Source organism: Panthera pardus, unplaced genomic scaffold (assembly GCF_024362965.1).
Source record: "Panthera pardus isolate Hobbes unplaced genomic scaffold, ASM2436296v1 HiC_scaffold_20, whole genome shotgun sequence".
Taxonomy (NCBI): Eukaryota; Metazoa; Chordata; class Mammalia; order Carnivora; family Felidae; genus Panthera; species Panthera pardus.
In genome coordinates, this window is record NW_026526766.1 from 58,133,631 (window position 1) to 58,154,806 (window position 21,176).

The 21,176-nt window shown below is 48.8% G+C and overlaps 1 protein-coding gene across 3 annotated transcripts in view; it reads right to left on the minus strand.

Annotated features, from left to right (window-relative positions):
• PAX5 (paired box 5) overlaps window positions 1-21,176 on the minus strand; it is a 194,733-nt gene that overhangs the window by 37,954 nt on the left and 135,603 nt on the right. For all 3 annotated transcript variants that reach the window (XM_053908105.1, XM_019454478.2, XM_053908106.1), the window contains one exon: window positions 9,235-9,336. In XM_053908105.1, coding sequence (XP_053764080.1) covers window positions 9,235-9,336 — 102 coding nt within the window. The remainder of the gene's footprint in view (window positions 1-9,234; window positions 9,337-21,176) is intronic.

The following is a 21,176-nucleotide window of genomic DNA, read 5'->3' on the forward strand; positions in this document are numbered from 1 at the left end:
TTGCCCTAAAATTCTAGATTCTAAAGTCTGTAAGAACCCATCCCAGGGTGTGGAGGCCCTGAAGGCTAGTCTTTGTGTTAGGGGAGGACCTTCCCTGTGGAGACAAGGATTCCCTGTGGGTGAATAGGATTGGCACATCCCGAGGCCCCCTTCCTTCAGCTCTACCCCTTGGAAGTCATTATCAAATGACACATGATAGCCCAGGGCCACCGCCTTGTCACATCACAGACCCAGTCCTGAGGGGAACTCGGAAGCATTTGCTGCCCACTTAGAACAGAGGTGGCGGTGCTCAGCCAGGCTTCCAGTCCAGCTGGGAGGTGATACCGGCAGGCAGGGATGTCACAGACTTAGAAGCCCTTGAATGGCCGACCAGAAAGGCCCTTAGAGAGCATCTTATCTAATCTCCCCACCCACCGCCTCCGGTTTTAAGAGAGCCAAGGAAGCCCCAAGGCCATGTCCCAAGGTCACACCGTGAGTACTTGGAAGCTGGAATCAGAACCCAGATCTGTGAAATTCCAAAAAGACCTTCATGCTTCTGGCATGTTTTCCATCTGAGTCTTTGATTTTGCAATTCTTCTTTCCCCAATACAATAAAGAGATCATTAGGCTCACACTGGATATCAGTTTCTCCCCAATCCCAGCATCACTTCAACGCAGGGTTCCCAGGAGCTAGCTAGCTAGACTGTCCAGATCAGACCACTCCAGACCCCTCAATGCTCCGTTCTGTGAGGGCACAGCCGCCTCACCCTGACTCCTATCCAGATAGGCCTGAGCAGAGCCTGCCATCTGTCAAGGCTGCTGGCTGCACTCTGTCATGCACTCCAGGTTTCCAGGGGGTTGACGTCTGGGTGCTGGAAGAGGCCCTTCTTCATTCAGCTCGGCCTGTCCTTCCTGCTTGTCCCTGCCAGCACCCCAAAGTCTTGGTCACACCCAGCTCCTGCATGGATGCCCATGCTCTCTGGTCCTTCTGTCTTCTCACGCACTCGTCCCCCACCCTACAACACCCTTTCAATTTCTCAGACTGCAAAATTACCTTTCAAGGTCCAGCCCAAGTGGCCTCCTCTGGGAAGCCTTCCCTGATTTCCCCCACCTGGCCCCATGGCCCCAGCAAATTCAGCAGCACCCTCCTTTGCATTTCCTCAGCATATTCCTACATTTTAGCTCCTGACACAGCATGCAGGGATGACTTTTTATATCTGTCTCCCCAACTAGTCTGTGAACTCCCTGAAGGCAGGGACTGTGTCTGCAACACCACACCTAGCCTAGACTGGCACTTCCAGGAAACGTTTGAAGAATGAACAAATGACTAGCCGGCTGTTGTTTCACACTGGTTGTGCCTGGTATTCCCCTCCCACCCTCCACCCCTCACCCTCCACCCCCAGTCAGTTCCTGGTGTGGTAGAGTGACTAGAGGCCACTAGAGGGCAGTAAAGAGTCAGGAAGGAGCAACAGGTGGGCGATGGGGAGCCCAAGGTGAGCTTTGAAAGGTGTGGAGGGAGCTTCAAAAGTATCCAGGCCACAGGACCACCAGAAGCCCTGGTGAGGGAGAAGTAAGAGCTAAGGCCCAAGGCCATTCATTCTCTGAGCAAGCACTCTCCGAGCCTGATACTTAGGCCTTGGGGGGCACTGGTCCAACCCCCCACCTTGATGCTCCAGTCCCTCCACCAGATCCTTGCTGGCTTCTGCTAGCCCCTTCTCTCCCAAACCTGCCCATGTGCCTATCTTCAGTTCTAATTCTGGGGAAGGGTCTTCATACAAGGCTGAAAAGGGATCCCTCTGGCTCCCATTCATGGTCCCAGCCATGACTTACAGAATTGTGCAGTGTATTTTACCCGTGGCCCACGTGCCAAATGAGGCCCAGAAAGTGGAAATGTCATGTCAGATCACACAGCGAGTTCCTGGCTGACTCTGGCCACCATCCAGGCTTTTGCCTCCCTGCCTGGTGCTGGGCCCCCCCTCCCCCAAACCTTGGCTTCCAGAGAGCAGGCCTGCCCAGCAGTGGAGGCTCAAAGTCAGGGAGGGGCTTGCTACAGATAGGGAAAAGAAGCCCTCCTCCCCTACTCTCCTGCCTCATATGGCTGGTGTTTCGGTAACACTACAACCATCATTTCAAATGATTCTCGAAAACAGCAGGCAAGGCAGACTCAGGTCATGGGGCTTGTGCGTAGTCACATAGATAGTGGTGAAGACACCCTCCTTCCATGGTAGTCCTCACTTTTCTTGGGGAACTCTCTCTCTGTCTCTCTCTGGGCCAGGTGTTGGCCCTGGTGTTCCTGACCTGCTTTGACACCCGCAGAGGACCTTGCCTGGATATCTGCTTGGCCTCTAAAAGTCGAAAACTTGAATCCTAATCTCGCTGGTCACCAGCATCCTCCTCCTCAACCAGCTCTCCTTCCTGCCAACTTTATTTACTCATTTACCGGGGTAGCTGTGCCATGCTCCACACACGTGAACCCACTCCAGACACTGGGCTCAACCCTGCCCCACCCCCAATGCCCCTGCCCTCCTGCTCAGATGGCCAAGGATACACTTGTCACAGCCCAGCCTAAGGGCTCCCTTCAGCAGGACACCTTTCTCAACTGAACCACCCCCAGGTGTCTTTCTGTTTTCTCCAAGGTGGCAGCATTTAGGGTCTGCCCCCACCCCTGCTTGACAACACTCTTGTCTGTGACTGGATTCTCTTTTGTTCTCCAACTGATCCATGGGCTCCATTGGGCCATGAACTCTGCTGGAGAGCCCTCAATCTGATGTCAGCCTGAGTCAGGCCAACTTTAGGCATGCTAGCTAGGTGTCTCTTCTCACCGCCACACCCAGCTCAGCCCCCTATATAAACAACAATCATCATCATCATCATCATCAACACTTGCATGGCACTTAATATGTACCAGGCAAAAATCCAATAACAGTGTTTACATGCATTACATCATTTAATGCTCACTCTTATTCCCATCACCCCATTTTACAGATGAGGAGGAAACCAGGGCACCAAGAAGTTATGTAACTTGCCCCAAGTCACACAGCTAGTGAGAAACAGGATGGTGATTCAAAACTAGGCAACCTGGGGGTGCCTGGGTGGCTCTAAGCATCTAACTTGGGCTCAGGTCATGATCTCACGGTTCGTGAGTTCGAGCCCCGCATCGGGCTCTGTGCTTCACAGCTCAGAGCCTGGAGCCTGCTTCAGATTCTGTGTCTCCCTCTCTCTCTCTGCCTATCTCCTGCTCGCTCTCACTCTCTCTCTCTCTCAAAAATAAATAAACATTAAAAAACTTAAAAACAAAACAAAACAATGGGCAGTCTGGCTCCAGAGTCCATGCTCTTAACCACGCAGCCTCCCTGCTTCACCATGTGGCTGCCCCAGCATCTTTGGCTACAAATGCTCTGGCAGTGGGTTGAGCTCTCACTGGCAGTGCAGCCCAAACCCCCCCCCCCCCCCCCCCCCGCTTTATATTTCAACTACTATTCCCTGAGTGCTACCACGGGTCAGGCACTCTGCCAGGAACTGGGACACAGCAGTGAACAAAATGACATAGCTTTGGGTACCACACAACCCCTGTAAACTGCACAGACCTGAGGGGAAAGCAGATGAGGAAGGAGTAAACCACTAATTAAATTCCTTCAACTGTGCTTAGTATGACGAATGAAAGGAACACGATGCTTTGTGACAGGAGTGATGGGGTTCCTGGTTTAGATGGTGTGGTAGGCAGAATGATGCCCCCCCCCCCCACCAAAGAGGTCTGCATCCTAATCCCTGGAACCTGGGAACATGGAAAGTTAGATACCAAAGGAGGATTGCTAAATAGCTGGCTGAAGATCAGGGGAGTGCCCTGGATTATCCAGGTGGGTCCAATAAAATCCCACGAGTCCTTACAAGTGGAAGAGGGAGGCTGGAGAGAGAAGCAGGAAGACGGCGTCACCATGAAGATTTGGCTCAGCGTCGCCAGCTTTGAAGATGGGGCACTGTGGCCACGAGGCAAGGAGTGCAGGTAGCATCTGCACGCTGGAAAAGGCAAGGAAACGATTCTCCCCCAGAGCCTCCTGGAGGAACACAGCCCTGCAGATGCCTTGACTTTTGCCCGTTGAGACCCATTTTGGACTTCTGACCTCCAGAACTGTAAGATGGTGAATGTATACATCATATTCTTTGTGGTACTCATTACACTAGAAACAGGAAAGTCATGTGCATTTGTTACGGGGAAGGCCCCTCGGAGGAGGTGAAATGCCCGGTCCAGTGACAGCGGCAGAGAGGGCTGAGAGGAAGCTGCACCTGCACCTCATCCCCTCGCCCCAGTCCACCAGGCACTATGCCTGCCCACCTCTCACTGTTGTTCCAGACCTCTGCACTGGCCTCAGGTTCCCGTTCCATCCACCCTCCCCTCCTTCCTCATGAAAATAAAAGGCATCAGCAAATTGGGCGATTTCACTGAAAAGCACCTAAGAAACACTGTACGCCTATCCATGGCAAGGAGAGTGCCCAGGACGGGAGGAACCTGCCATGCGCCTTCTAACACCTCCAATCGGCTTCTTGTCTATTGCAGCCCAAGGAAGGCAAACAGGACGTGGTCAGGATTTCTGGGCACTCTGGCCTATAGCTCCAAAATGGGGCCGTACATGGGGGCCATCCCTTACCGGCTCCTCTAAAAGCCCATTCCCTTGCTGCTGAGACTCACCGGAACCAAAGGGCAGCGAACACCCTTCTTTCTCACCTGGCCTAGAAAATTTAAGGGTTTCAAATGCCATGTCGATCGATATCTGTTAGGTTGTATAAATATCTCCAGGCAGGAATCAACTAGTTATACCCATCAGGACACTGTGGAATCTTTGGTGCAAAACTTCTGGCATTTGCTAGGACTTGATGAACAATAAAACTGAACTGTTTCCGTTCTAAGCTGATATGTGCCCTCTTTGCTTTATTCAACGTAGGGGATCAACAAAGGGCGGTACAGATTTTGCAGACCTGCAGAAACTGAATCTCCAAATACCGGAGAATATCAAGAAGGCCCGTTTTGCAGACATGGGGGTACCCCGAAGCCAGAAATGTCAGACGACACTCTGATGGCAGAAGCAGGATTGCAACAGAGTCCAAGCCCACAAGCTGGAATTTACAGAAAAATGCAATGCTGACTTTCTTCAGGGCCACGAGGTCAATTGCCCAAATGTACTCTGGAGGCAGTCCCTCCTCACTGTGTCCTAAAAGCAAACCTTCCACATGAAAGTCTTCCCTTAAAAAGAAGAGGTGGCAGCCAAATTTCCTAAAACCTAGAATGGAAAAAACAATTCAGAAGATTTCTGGTCTCCCTCTGGATTCACTGCTAGGCGAGGCAGGAGGACAGTTCCATAGAGTGAAACAGCCCGTTGCCATGTTACAGCCTCAGACAAAAGCAGGATAAACAATCTCCTTTTTTTTTTTTTTTTTTAATATTTATTTTGGGAGAGGAGGATTGGAGACAGTCCCAAGCAGGCTCTGAGCTGTCACAGCAGAGCCCAATGAGGGGCTCAAACTCACGAACCATGCGAGCATAAAGAGTCAGATGCTTAACCAATTGAGCCACTCAGTCACCTCTTCTCTCTCTCTCTCTCTCTCAATCTCTCTCCAAATGTTAAAAAAAAAAAAAAATCTTCTAAAGCCTTGCTCAGTTTGGAGAAACAAACAGTACCGACATGCCCCTGGGGGCCTATGACATGGCATCAACTTCAGCACTGCCACAATCAAATGAATGCCTCCCAGATTCAGAAGTCCAAGAGATTACGAATTTGAAATCTGGACAAATACAAAGTTGAAATCCTCAAACAGGTTGTGGTGTATTCATGCCCTAATCCCTGGAACCTGTGAATGTTACTTACATGGACAAAAAGGAGGAGTGGGGGGTTCCCTTTGTAAATATGATTAAGGACTTTAAAATGGGAAGAGTACCCTGGGTTACCCAGTTAGGCCCTAAATGCAGTCACGTGTGTCCTTCCAAGGGAGAGGGAGATGTGAAGGTGGAGTGAGGTGGCCACAGGCCAAGGAGCACCAGGGCCCCAAGGAGCACCACATGAATGGATCCTTCCATAAAGCCTCCAGAGGGAGCACAGCCCTGAGCTCCAAGACTGTGGGACCATCCATTTCTATTGTTTTAAGCCAAGGTTTGCTGACTCGTCACAGGAACTGATACACGGTTTAGTATTAATTTTCTCTGCCTCCCTCCCTCAGCCACCACACACAAACGGGCCTATTATGTGCCAGGGACTGTGAGGGGTACAGAAGACAAGGCAGAGGGCCTGGCCTTTATGAGCCCACCATCCAGTAGCATAGCTGACAAGGCCACAAATGTGCTGGGCTATGAGGCATAACAAAGCCAAGCATCCAGCATTATCCCCCAGGGGACGGCCACGCTGGAAGGTTTCATGGGGCAGGTGATGTTTCCGCTTGGCTCTGAAGGGTAAAGCTGGATCCCGACAGGTGGAGGCAGGAAGTAGTCTAAACCAAGGTCAAAGAGTGACACTGACTAATAAGTATGTAAGGCATGCTAGGAACCAGTGGGAGGTCAAAGAGAGGACAGGCTGGGAGACTTGACCAGAAAGGCAAGTTGAGGACAGATTGTGTGATGCCTGAATGGCAGGCCTAAGACCTACTCTCCTGTAAGGTGAGCTCTCTTTGTGCCAGCCCTGAGGGCAGTTCAGCAAACACCATGCATGTGAGCCAGCGCCCATGAAGCCACTCAAAAAATGGATTTGGTGGGGTGCATGGGTGGCTCAGTCAGTTAAGCATCCAACTCTTGATTTTGGCTCAGGTCATGATCTCACAGTCGTAAGATTGAGCCTTACATTGGGCTCTATGCTGAGCATGGGACCTGCCTGGGATTCTCTCCCTCTCTCTCTCTCTCTGCTTCTACCCTGCTCCTACATGTGTTCACCCCCTGCCTCTCTCTCTGTCTCTCAAAAAAAAAAAAAAAAAAAAGGTTTGGCAGTCATGTTGGAAACAGAGCTCCAAAGGCGTGCCATAGTTTGGACATTGAGGAAAAAGAACTAAGGATCGTGCCCACTGAGCGTGGAGTCCCAGCCCTGACACTGGGTCTGAAAATGAATGAGTGCTGGGGGGTGTATGAGAAGAAAAAGCATAAGGAGAAGAAAGGGAGAGAGGAGGAGGCAGACCTGGGGCTTCCTGCCAGAATGTTTGTGTTCCTCCCTCCACATTGTGCACCCTCCCTCTGTGCCAGGAAACCACGCCAGCAGGCCAAGCCTCTGATGGTACCTGTCCAGCTGCTGCCAGCAGGTTTGGTTAGACTGTGCCTTTGCTCAGGCCTGTGACTCCTGCTGCTGCTCTTAATAGGTGAGGAACTGCCATCGGTTCCCACGGGGGTCTCTGCCAGGTCCGTGCCCATTTGGATCTTGAGCCTAGTAATTAGGTCTAGAGGAATCACAGGGGCCGGGGGGACAGCTCTGTTTGGATAGACTCAAGAAAGCTCAACTGCTTCTCTGAACTTGGCCTCTTTGGGGTCTGCAGTGGGGAGCCAGTGAGGCCGGCTGGGAGGCTTCAGCCTTACCTGCCAACGTGTCCTCAGGAGAGGGCCTGGGGCGGCTGCCTCCCCGTCTGCCATCAGTGAGAAGCTTGTGTTGATGGAACCAGAGCACACAGAGGAGCACGGGACAGAGGAAGGAGTGCTGAACCGGGGGGCAAAGACCCAGACCCAAACCCTCCCACCTGTAAGCTATTTGGCCCTGGGCAGTTCCCTAACCGCTCTAAGTCTCTGCTTCCCCTTTTGGAAAATGGGGATTCGATTCCTACCCAGCCCACTTCACAGGGCTGGAACAATAAAAGGTTCCTGGGAAAGCATTTTGCCTTTTATAAAGTGCCACGTTAAGTATGAGGGGCCGTTAGCAGAGAGGACTTGGGCTCCATCTCCTGAGAGTGGGGCTGGGCAAGAGTTTGGGTCCCACCGCCTCTGTCCGCCTCATGCACAGCACTTCCCTATGCTCTGAGGGGCTGTGGGCCCCTCCTCACAGCAGAAAGACAGAGGCTTCTCGCAGGTGTGAACCTGGCAGGCCTCCCTGGCACTGGCAAGGCCCAGGGCAAGGGCCCACACAAAGGCCATTTCCCATATGTCTCATATTTAAAAGTCATAAATCAAGCTAACAAACCGTTAAATGAAATACGCTCTGTCCTCCTACCTTGTTAAATACATCTCTGTAGCAACCTGGAAGGCCAAGAGTGAATTCAGAACTCTGGGATTCCTTGGTATCCGTGCCAGGACCTGGCTGAGTGGAGAAGCCTGGCCAGGCGCTGATCTGCCCCACCTCCCTTCCCACCCCTAGCCTCACTCATCATCCTACGGGGCTTCACACGCAGATGTGAACATCTGATCTCACATTCAAGTTCTGTCCACATCCCCCACCAGTCCTCGGGCCCAGGGTGCACATGCCCGTGACATGGGCTGGGGAAGAGGCTGGGAGAGGCATGGGGCTATTTGGGCCGGACCACTAGGGTGGGCTAGAAGGAGGGGCTCAGGCACCAGGTAAATGACTCAGAAAAAGAGACTTAAAAGAAGCGTCACAACATCCAACCCTGTCCTGATTTTTCCCCTGATTTTTTAAAACATTTTTCAAAAAATGATACTTTGGGTTTCCCTACTATGCTCATGCCCTTTAGTACACAGCCAGCCAGCACCGTGATGATGTGCTGTCCTTCCCCATACCTTTCTACAAGAGGAGACGCAGTGGCCTCCTTGCCAATGTCTTTAAAGAAACTGACACATTGCTGGCCCGAGGGGATAAGGTTTCAGTGGCCACAGGGTATTCAGCTTAGAATCAAGTGACAAACCCATCAGCCAACATCCTGTCTGTGCTGAGCACGTGGTCCTCAACCCCAAGGAGTCAGGCTGCTGGGAGCGCCTGGGGATGGGGTCTCCTGGCGTTTGAGTCATTTAAATTGGGTGGGGGAGGATGGAGGAGGATCCCTACTGAGCACTGACTGGTCAACCTTTGGCCAGGTCCTGCACCCTTCTGTTCAGGCTATCTGTGTGGCCAACAAGGGACTGTGTGAGTGACAGTCAAGGCTCCTCTTGCTTCTCCTGAGTTCACCGCTGGCCCCACCGAAGGCCCAGTTGCAGAGAAAGAGGCTGAGAGCGCAGACCTCTGCCTGATTTATTCAGGTCCACTTCTCAGAAGCGCAGAGGTCACCCAGGCTGTTTGGGGGGATGCCCCCCCCCCGAAACCCCATCCGCTGCCTGCTGTGGAGACGCCGACAGTGCAAACTCACCAGGCACCATCCCTGTCAGCGTCGGTGCTGAGTAGCTGCCTTGTCCGGCGGGGGGGACGTGCGGAGGGTACCCGGGGAGGGTCGTGCTCGCCAAGTCACGGCCTGAGGAATCAAAGCAACAAATCACAGGGTGAGTGTCTCCGTGGCCAGCCGCTCATGTCCACAGCTCCTGGGACATCTGCACATTTGTCACGTCTGGGCGCTGAACGCCAGCATGCGGCACCCCCCCCCCATCACTCATGCATGCACACACACACATGCACACACGCACACACGCACACATGCACACCCCTCCAGCCACCCTGGCTCCACTCAGCAGGAACCCGGGCCAGCTCTGCTGCTTCCCTGGGAAAATGGAGCTCAGGCCAGCTCACTTTGCAAGAGCTAGAGTAGCACTTGGACTTCTCCCCCTCCGCACCTTTGCTTCTGCTGTGCCTCAGCACGAAGCACCCTCTCCTCCAACCGCGGGCAACCCAACACCGCCCACCTTCAAAGCCCATCTCAAACACCTCCCTCCTCCTCCTGCTCCTCCTCAGACCCCTGACTGAATTCCTCCTTCGGCCTCCAGCTAGTCAGTCACTCAACAAAGGTGCAGGAAATGTACTTCCTCACACCAGACACTGTTCCGGGCCCGGGACGTGGAGACTCAGGCCTCGGCTGTTGCAGGCAGACCCTCTGTGCTCCTCTCCCTTTGCAGGCTACCAGCTCCCGGGTGGCAGGGCATTCATGCACCACAGAGGTTGGTGCCTGGTGGGCCCTGAGTAAATGCAGAATGAATGGTGTGCAAATGTGCTGGATTTCACGCGATGCAGAAGAAACCGCAGGCAGCAGAACTCGGCGAGGGAGGTGCCACTGAGGTGCGCCTGCCACTTAGGGAAAAAGAGCCACAGCCCTTTCAGGCATTGCCAGTTACGTGAACGTGACAAGGTGTTCATGCGTAAGGCAGTACCCCGGATCTTGGGCGATCAGACTGTTCTGTGGTTATATGTGTTGGGCCCTGAGGACAAAACCCCACCCTAGTGGGTGGAAGTAGGTTGCTCCTGGAAAGAAGGAGATGCACTGGCCTTAGCCATCCCGGGAAGCAGGTGGGAAATGAGGTAGCCTTGGGACAAGGGAGGGAAAGTGGAGCCTTGACCTCCTCTGAATGTGGACGCTGAAGACTGGGTGGGGGCTCCTGACCATGAAGAGCCAGACCAGGTACCAGGACCCTCCCCTGGGGCCCAGCAGGATGGTGCAGGCTCTACCACAAGTAGATGGCTCTGAGTTCAGCCCCATTAGCAGGTGGCCCAAGGGGAGGGACCAAAGAATCACTCCCAACACTCCCCAAAGAATCCAAGCCAGCACATGGTATGAGCCGTGAATGTTCCCCAGATAAACCAACAGCCTTTCTAGTGCCAGTCATTCAAAGACTGTCCGGCCAGCAGCCAGAGGCTGCCTCATTTCACAGGGTTCTGCTTACCTTCCAGAACCTTATGGAACACCAGGCATGTGGCTGCCCCTTTCCTCTGCTCACCACCACCCTGGCTTTGGACTGGGCATCCTAGCTTGTGACAAGCACTGCTCATGTCTCGTTGTATGAGGCATTGTAAGGGGAGCAAATGAACTGCACACATGACTCCCCACAAGAGCTGACATTAAACAGAAAACTGGAATTGGCAGAACTGACCGTTTACAAAGTGATTTAAGGAGGTCCCCCCACCTGCCCTCTTATACCTTCCCATCTCATCCTCCTCAAACCCAGCACCCACAGCCCTCTATGGCAGCTCCTCTCTCTAGAGTGTAAGCTCCAGGGTCAAGTCGCTAAGGTCTTTGTGCGCTAAGGTCGGATGGCATAGGCCTGCAAAAATCTACTGTCTCATTAATCAAACGAGGTTAGAAAGAAATATTTGTTAAGTGAATGAAGGAAGAGGTCCTGTTGGAGCAGCAGAGCTCTCTGGAGCCTAGAACAGTCCCTCCATTTGTGGTCAAGAATCAGTGAAGGGAGGGCCCTTGAAGCTCTTCTTGACCAACCCCTGTTGCCATTCTGCAGATGGAAAAGCTGAGACCCACGGTGGGTGGGGGGCAAATGGCTCAGGTTCCACAGGGAGCAGATGGCAGAGCAGGGACCTCAGCCCACATTTCCTAACATCAACCCAGGACCCTCCTCTACCTTAAGCAACATCGTGGTGGGGGTGGGAAGAGCACTCACACCCAACACAGAGCCCTCTCCACACTGTCACGGAGACTTGGTGACCCGAGGGCTGCTGCAAAGGAAGAGGAGTGACCATAAGTGTCAGACTAGTTGGTACAAGATCAAAATGCCAGGGGCCAGACAGTGAGACATATAGAGAAAGCAGCCATGGCTGGGCTGTTCCGATGGGTGTGGAGCTCTGGTCCCCAGCACCACCCCCAGGCTCATGCCCCCTGCCCCCGATGATGTCAACAAACCATAAACATTTACATTGAAATTATGAATGCCAGTCTCTGGGGGCGCCTGGGTGGCTCAGTCAGTTAAGCGTCCGACTTTGACTCAGGTCATGATCTTGCAGTCTGTGGGTTCGAGCCCCACGTCAGGCTCTGTGCTGACAGCTCAGAGCCTGGAGCCTACTTCGGATTCTGTGTGTGTCTCTCTCTCCGCCCCTCCCCCACTTGTGCTCTCTCTCTTAATAGTAAATAAACATTAAAAAAAAATACATACATACATACATACATACCAGTCCCTGTTCTCAGTCTCTGAAATCATTAGCTCATTTAACCCTCAGCAACCCTAAAAGGTAAGGTGCTGATACTTCTCCCATTTCACTGGATAATGAGACAGAGAAAGGGCAAGTACTTTGTTCAAGGTTGCACAGTAAGGACCAGGATTTGAAGCCAAGTGGCCCAATGTCAGAGGTCACACGTTTAGCCACTCCACTTCACTGCCATACACATACACCTGCTATGCTTCTGACCACGAGTCCAGAGGCTCCAGGTATCTCTCAGCTGGGACACCCAGGCTGAGCCTTGCCTTCGGCACACTGTCACCATTGCTTATTGGCTCTATCATGCAAAAGAAAATTCAGCTACACAGATTTTGTGGATATATGTGTAGGGATAGGAGCCAAGACCACATCAGAGGGAGGCCAAATCTGCCTCTTGAAAGACAGTGGGCGCTGGGGCGCCTGTGTGGCTCAGTCAGTTAAGCGTCTGACTTCGGCTCAGGTCATGATCTCATGGTTCATGAGTTCAAGTCCCACAGCAGGCTCTCTGCTGTCAGCACAGAGCCCACTTTGGACCTTCTGTCCCCCCTCTCTCTCTGCACCTCTCCTGCTCATGCTCCTTCTCTCAAAAATAAATAAATATTAAAAAAAAAAAAAAAAAGAGGGCATTATCCTGACAGGAGGCCTCCTGTGCAGGTAGTGCATGGGGGCCAAGCCTCATGAGGTCCACATCCCACCAGGTTGCCTGAGATTTGGAAAAGAGGGTCCTGGGCTGAGAATGGACTTGCCCAAGGACACTCAGCTGATTTCAGAAAAGGCTGGGACTGGATCACAGCTCTCCTGCCTCCTGCGATTAGGTTCTTTCTTGAACAGAGGCTGTGCCTTTAGTCAGAACCCCAACAGTTTCTGCCACTCTTACACATGCTTTAAAACCTTGATCCCTAAAGCAGAAAATGCAGTGCCTCACCAAAGCACTTAACTCAGGAAGCCAGATAAAAAAGTAATAAAATGAACTGAAGGAAAGAAGGAGGAAGGAATCGATAAAGAAAAAGCAGAAAATAATGAATTAGGAAAGTGAAAAAAGCAGACACAACAATAAATGCAACCAAGAATTGTTATTTGAAAAGACCAATAAGATAGACAAACCCAGGGCAAGATCCAAAAAGGAAGACACAAACATCGAGATAAGGAATGAGAAGATACAACCACAGACGTGGAAGAGATGATATTTAAAAATATTTTTTAAATGCAAAAGATGCTCTACATTAATAAATGTGGAAATCTCAACAAAAAGTATATTTTTCTAGGAAAACATAAATTACCAAAATTAACTCAAGAAGTAGAAAACATTGGGGCGCCTGGGTGGCTCAGTCGGTTAAGCGGCCAACTTCAGCTCAGGTCATGATCTCGCGGTCCGTGAGTTCAAGCCCCGCGTCGGGCTCTGTGCTGACAGCTCAGAGCCTGGAGCCTGTTTCAGATTCTGTGTCTCCCTCTCTCTGACCCTCCCCCATTCATGCTCTGTCTCTCTCTGTCTCAAAAATAAATAAACGTTTAAAAAAAAAAAAAAGAAGTAGAAAACATGAACACCCCAACTGCCTTGGCCGAAACAGAAAAAGTTGTGTTTTTTAATTTATTTTTTAATATAAGATGACTTATTCACTTAGCTTTCAGGCAAGTTTCTTGTTTGTTTTGTTTTGGGGAAGTTCTTTGAAACCTTCAAAGGACACATACTTTTGTTATTAAACTGTTCCAGGATATATAAAACTAAAGGAAATCTTCCCAATTCATTTTCCCAGCTAGCATAATCCTGCTATGAAAACTTAACAAAGGTGTACAAAAATGAAAATTAAAGGGTAATGTCACAATTTATTAATATACATGCAAAAAATCTACTGTCTCGATAATCAAATGAGGTTAGAAAGAATAATATACCATGAACAAATAAGGTTTATTCCAGGTATGCAAGGATGATTCAGTATTAAAGCATTGGTTGGGAAATCATAGTAACACATCAAAAGTTGAAAAACATATGATTATATCAAAGCTGATGGAAAGCTTTTCTTATGTGGAAAAGGCATTGGCTAATAAATTCAATACTAATTCCTTCCGATACCTCTCGGTAAGTATACTTCTTTGATCTGGTATTGATCTTAAATCTTGAGTCAACATCATACTTAATTGGTGAAATACTTGAAACATTCTTTATTAAAATAAAAAAAACATGTCAAGGAAACCTGTTATCACTGAAAACTGTTCTGAAAGTTTTAGCCAGTACAAGAAGACAAGATAGAGACACAAGGATAAGCACTGGGAGTAGGGGAGACACCAAAATTTCAGTAGCTGGGTATACCGTGAGCCTGGAAAGTCAGCTCATCTGAACCAGTGAAAAGGTTTGGCAAGGCAGCTGGGTAATGGATGTCTAGAATCGGACACTTAACCGACTGAGCCACCCAGGCGCCCCAGCGCCCTCTGTCTTTCAAGAGGCAGATTTGGCCTCTCTCTGATGTGGTCCTGGCTCCTATCCCTACACATACATCATCTTGAATGAATGGTAATCTCACACCAAAATGTAGGGAAAACATAATATGAAACTATTTTAGACCAGGTAAATTTAGTTTTATGAAAAACAGAAAAGAAACCCTTTGAAGTTCTTCCTACTAGAGGCACTGAGTGCTTCTTTGCCCTTTCAGTTTGGGCTCAGTCACGTGCCTCACCTTGGCCAATGACATGTTAGTAGACACTCAGCAAGCAGAAGCTTATTATATGCTTGTGTGGCTGCGTGTGCGCCTGTGCACTTCTGCCATCGCCATGAGAATAGGCTCGGGCTAGCCTACCACAAATAGGAAGGGAACGTGTGGGCAGACCTGGACCCAGTCTACCACTGGAGCCAAGCCCAGCCTTGATCAGCCAACCCCCAGCCAACCTCCAGGTACATGAGCAAGAAGAAACGACTGTTGTTTTAAGCCCTGAACATTGGGGTGAAGTTTGCTAAGCAGCAGTATTGTGGCAATAGTTGATTGATACAAGACTTCGTAAATGTTAACTGTTCTTGTTTTCATCATTATTCTCTGCTTGAGAATACTCTGCCTGGGACTTTCTAAGGACATCTGTCTAAATCTGAGCAGAGGATGGACACCATCTGGTGGGAACCCACAGAGTAAATTTAACCCTCACATTTGCTTTGATGCCCAAGAGGACTCTTCTGGCACTGAGCTGGGCATGTCACCACAAGACCAGTCAACACAAGACAGCTAAGAGGCTACTGCTCTTTAGCTCTAATTCAAGCCTCTAGACTCAATGGAATACCAGAATTAATGCTTCTGAATTCAATATAAAACTTCAAAACACATAGTTATGTCATTTTTTTTTTTGCCAAGGAAGAAATGGCTTATATCATTTGCAATAGCACTGAATATTATTGATAGCATATAATATATTTGCAAATAATTGATCTGGGTTTTTAACATAACTGTTCTTATTAATGGCACATAAGTACATCCTGGACAATTCATGTGTTGCTTCCTCTTCCCAGACAGAATAATCAAGACTTGGCCTTGTTCACTATTACCAAAGAGTCCATATGGATCTTTCACCAAGACAAAGGATGTTCTCTGAATTAATTTAAAATAACTTGTCTTTTTCAACCCTGAGGGAAGGAACCTACCCCTGTTATATGAACGAGGAAACTGAGGCTCAAAGATGAGTCTGACTGACCTACAGTCACAGAGTAAGGGGTAGAACAGCTCATGACACATGACTTCTAGTTAAATGCTATTTCTGAAGGATTACTCAGAATGTACCCCCTCAAGGAGACAAGCCCTCCTGGAGGTTAAAACAGTCTACAAAGTGTGATACCAGCACATGAATAGACAGAAAACCAATGGAACAGAATAGAAAGTCTAGAAATAGACCCAACTATTATATATGGAAATCTAACATATGACAAAGGCAAGGTCTCAAATCACTTGGAAAAATATGGGCTTTTTATTAAGTGGCGTTAGGATGACTGGAGAGCCATTAAAAAAGAAAAAGATAGGGGCGCCTGGGTGGCTCAGTCGGTTAAGCGTCCGACTTCAGCTCAGGTCACGATCTCACGGTCCGTGAGTTCGAGCCCCGCGTCGGGCTCTGGGCTGATGGCTCAGAGCCTGGAGCCTGCTTCTGATTCTGTGTCTCCCTCTCTCTCTGCCCTTCCCCCGTTCATGCTCTGTCTCTCTCTGTCTCAAAAATAAATAAACGTTAAAAAAAATTTTTTTTTTAAAGAAAAAGATAAAATAGACGGACTCTTCATACTATATACCAGAATAAACTCCATATGATTCTGAGATCTAAATACAAAAACTAAAACCATGCAAATACTAAATGAAAATATCGGTGAATTCCCCTCCTGTTTGTAGGGAGAGGCTTTCTAACCATGACTCAAAACCAGATGCACACACCAGCTACAAAAATTAACTCAAAATGGGTCAAACACCAAAATGTAAGAGCTAAAACCATAGCACTCACAGAAGAAAACAGAGGCATACATGCTTATGGCCGTGGATTAGGCAATCGTTTCTTAGATATGACAAAGACAACAAAATAAAAATTAGCTCCACTGAACTTTATAAAAATTTAAAACTTATGTGCTTCAAAGGACATCATCAAGAAAGTAAAAAGACCCAGAGAATGGGAGAAGAATATTCGCAAGTCCTATATCTGATAAAGGACTTGTTTCTAGAAAATACAAAGCATTCTTACAGCTCAATAATAAAGACAACCCAATTTAAAAATGGGCAAAGGATCTGAATAAAATAAGATATACAAATGGCCAATAAATACACGAAGAGACATTCAACATCATTAGCTATCAACGAAATGTATATCAAAACCACAACAAGACACCACTTCATACTCACTAGGATAGCCATAGTCAAAAAGGTTATGACAAGCATTGACCAAAGATGTGGAAAATTTGAACCATTATACACCTCTGGTGAGAATGTAAAACTGTGCAACCATTTGGAAAAGCCTGGCAGTTCCTCAAAACGTTAAGTGTAGAGTTACCATGTGACCCAGCAATTCCACTCCTAGGTATATACCCACGAGATATAAAAAACTGTGTCTCTACAAAAATGTGTACATGAATGTGCAAAGCTGTATTCTTCATAATAGCCAGAAAGTGGAATCGGTAGCTACTATGCCTATGTATCAAGAACCTGTAAGAATTAAAGGGAAAAGGCCAAAAATCCCATGGAAAATCGGGCAAAATTCATGAACAGAAAACTCACCAGAATATATATATACCCGTATGTGCATTTACCCTTCCGACACGGAATCCTACTTCTAAGGATCTACCTTACACATACACACACCTTCAGCAATGCACAAATGCATATGCACAGGTTAGTCGCTGCAACATTATCTGTAATTACAAAATACCAGAAACTATATCTAAAGGCCCGGACATAGAGAAATGAGTGAATAAACCGTGGTGCATATACACGATGGAGTACTGTGCAACTGTACAAAAGATGAGGTGGACCTGTGCCAGGCACAGCTGAAGCCCAGGAGCGAAACGCTGGCCTCCCCAGGTCAAAGTCCTTATGGAAGTTCAAGTTCAGGTTCTAAATGGCCAATGGAAAGCCTTGGAGGGACAATGGTAGGGAAGAGAGAAGAGTAGATTACTAATCCTGGAGGTGCATGAGATTGGAATGCTCAAAATACAAAGAAGTGAAGGGAAGGTGTGAATTCTCAGGATGCATCTGCATCTGGGGAGAGAGTGAGACTAAGGCAGGCCTGGCCGACACTGTGGAGGAAGTGACCTCCAGAGGGCAGACCCATCCCCAGGGAGGAGATGCTCAAGCCAGCACTGAGGGTGTCGGGGCTCGAATGGGCCATAAAGCCATCTGCCTTTCACACAGGCCCCCCAGGTGCCTCCAGAGCTGCATCTAGACTCCTCATTGGCAGCAGAGGGGGGCGGGGGAGGAAGGGGGTTGGAATTTGGAGTCACACAGGCCTAGGTTCAAATCTTAGCACCAGCGGGGCACCTGGGTGGCTCGGACGGTTAAGAATTCGACTTCAGCTCAGGTCATGATCTCACGGTTTGTGGGTTCGAACCCCGCATCAGGCTCTGTGCTCTGGCTCAGAGCCTGGAGCCTGCTTCGGATTCTGTGTGTGTCTCTCTCTCCCTGCCCCTTCCCTGCTCTCTCTCTCTCTCTCAGAAATGAATAAACATTAAAAAAATGAATTTAAAAAAAATCTTAGCACCACCAATTACTAGCTGTGTGAACTTTGGCAAGTAACAATACAATCATTCGAACCTCGGTCTTCCTTTTATAATTGGAGAAAGAGAGTATCTATTGGGAGTGAAAGAGTGGTCCTTGCTGTGAAAGTGTTAAACATGTCTGCAAATACTTTGCCACCCTTCTCATAGGACAGTGGGGTCTACATCCCCTTGCCTTGAATCTGGGCCACCTTGGTGACTGGTCAACCAAGAGAACAACAGCTTCCCTAGAGGTTCCTAGGAGTCAGGCCCTGGGCACCTGTATGTGCCTTATGTCAGTCAGCACTCACAACGATCCCAGAGGTGGGTGCTGTTATTATCCTCATTTTATAGATGAGGAAACAAAGCCTCCAAACAGTTGATGTGCCCTAAGTTCCCACAGCTGATAGTCATGAAAGCTAACATTTTTGTAGCACTTACTATAAACCAGGCCCTGTTCTAACACTAGGTGGTGTTCTAAACACTGTTCACTGTGCTTTTTAGATCTCAACTCCTTTAATCCTCAAAAATTCTGTAAGATAAATTCTATTATTATGCCCATTTTATGGATGTGGAAATTAAAACAGAGAGATTAGTTACCTGTCCAAGGTCCCACAGCTAGTAAGACATGGAGCCATATCCACGCCTAGGCATTCTGGCACCAGATTCCCTCACATTGCTCCAAAATACGGGGCACTTGTGCTTTTCCTGCCTCCAGACTGGAGGTCCCCGGAAGCAAGAGCTGCTTGAGTCCCTCCTTCCGCTATCCTGGCCCAGCACATAACAGGTGCTCAGAAAATGTCTGGCAAGACGAAATTAGTCAAATGACATTGGTTTTACCATCTGAAAGAAACTTTGGATATCTCACCAACATCTCAGAAAGCCTTTCATCATGAACTCCACAGAATAATCAGGCCTAATGTATCCTTTTTTTTTTTTTTTTTTTTGCTTGGATACAACTTTTTCTTTTTTATACAGCCCATTTCTAGGTAGGCTCTATGTACACTAATGGGGGGAAATGTGAATCCAATTAACTTCAAATTTAGCTCGTAATGAACTTATCTCATTTTGCTACCAGCTCGGTTCTCATCGTGTGGCAGTAATTAACCACTGGGGGTTGTCACTCCCAGACACATGACACGGAGATCCTCCCAGCCCCTTGCTTCAAACCCTTCCAGAATTCATTACCCTGACAGTATGAAAACCCTTCACTTTGAATACCACAGGGCACCAACCAAACTCCCCCTCTATCTACCTGACTGAGTGAGAGAAGGAAAGCCACTGAGAAGCATGAATTATTGGGGACAAGATGGCCGGTGAGAGCAGGATGCTGATAATGACTCGATGGCCAGAGAGGGTCCACCAGCCTTGACAGCCCTGGGCCAGGGTTCCTGCCAGAGGAGAGGGATCTCCACACACAAGCTATGAGGAATATGGTAGAGCTGGTCAAGAAAGGCAAAGTCCCAAACTGGCCGTGCCATTCACTGGGGACTATGAATGCCCAGGAAACCTGCACACTCCAGACAGGGGCAATGGTAATTTGATGTGTGACCACAGGTAAGCTCCACCTCCTCTTGGGGCTCTGGCTAATTTTCAAAAGAAGTTGGAACTCTAGTATTCTCTTCATCTGGAAATCTCCTGCCTTTGTGGATGTTGACATTAATCAAAATACACATCGAGGGCCAAAGAAAACCTGCCCAAGGGTCATGTTTAGCCCTCAGACTGCCACTTTTCAATGCTTACCCAACCTCCAGCCCTCAAGTCCTGTCTGAACCCCCCACCGTCACCATTCCCACCAGCATCACCAGCTGCCAGGCCTTTCAAGGACTTAAGCCCTTCCTGGGTGTCCAGGTAACTGCCAAAGAGGTAACCATCTTGCAGGGTTGAACAGGCCAGAGCACAGAGTAAAAGCATTGTAAAAGTGATTTCTGGGAAACTGGGACATGAGCCCATGGGCTGCCTAAACCCCATGCCATCTGCCTTATTTCTCTGGTGACAGTCCCGACCTCCCAGCCATGCCGGCTTCAAAGACCCCCACCCCCCTGCTCCCTCATGTCCAGTCAGGCCCCAAGCCCCTCCTGACTCTCTATCCCCTCAGTCCCCTCTCCTCCATGGCCCCAACCTGCCCTATTCTTCCCTTTTCCCTGTTTCCTGGCAACCCCAGCCCTCCTGCCTCAGCCCTGCTCTGGACTGCCTGTCAAGGCTCCTCTGCCAGCGCCCCACGTCCAGCCACAGAGCCACTTAGCTCACTCTGAAGGACACTTGGAATCACCAAGGAACTCAGGCAGTGAGGGCTCCGAAGCCAACGCTTCTGATTCTGTCTCAGTTCAAACCATTAAACCAAATCTTGCAGACACTTCTACTTCTCCAACATTTTCCCAGAATACCCTTCCTCAGAGTCACAGAACCGTAAGAAACCTTTTTGTGTATTAAAAAACATTATTTAAAACTCTAAAAAATGGTCACAAAGATGGGAAGTAGAGCCTTTCAATGTCACGGGCACTTTTTAACAGGCACACCCAAGGATCGAACCTCTAAGAGAATATGCCCGTGTTTGACAATTCTTTACTATTTGAACAGAGCTCAGACACGGGAAGTTACATGTGTATGTTTATGTGTAGATTTCTATCGAGTAGAAAAGATAAACCTAAAGGTTTGGGGGTTTTTTGTCCTGTAGGACATTAACCAATTTTGTGTCTAATCTAGCAATTTTATTCCAGCATTTTTTTTTTAAATGCTGCCCTTGATAGAAGATATAAACCCCTGATCCTCAAATGCTCTTGAAACCACTTTTTACAGGTTCCCTTGTTAATTTACGAGCTGAATAAAACCTTCACATAATCATCCTGTATTTGTACATGAGGCATCGTCTTAACTTTTTAACGGAAAAAGTCAACTGCGCCGGAGTGACATGAGCTGAAGATCTTCAAACAACATCAAAGCAGATGACAGTACACAACTGCCACCTAAGGGGAGGGGGAGGGATCAGCCCAACACTGCGGATGCGGGGTACGGGAGGGGGT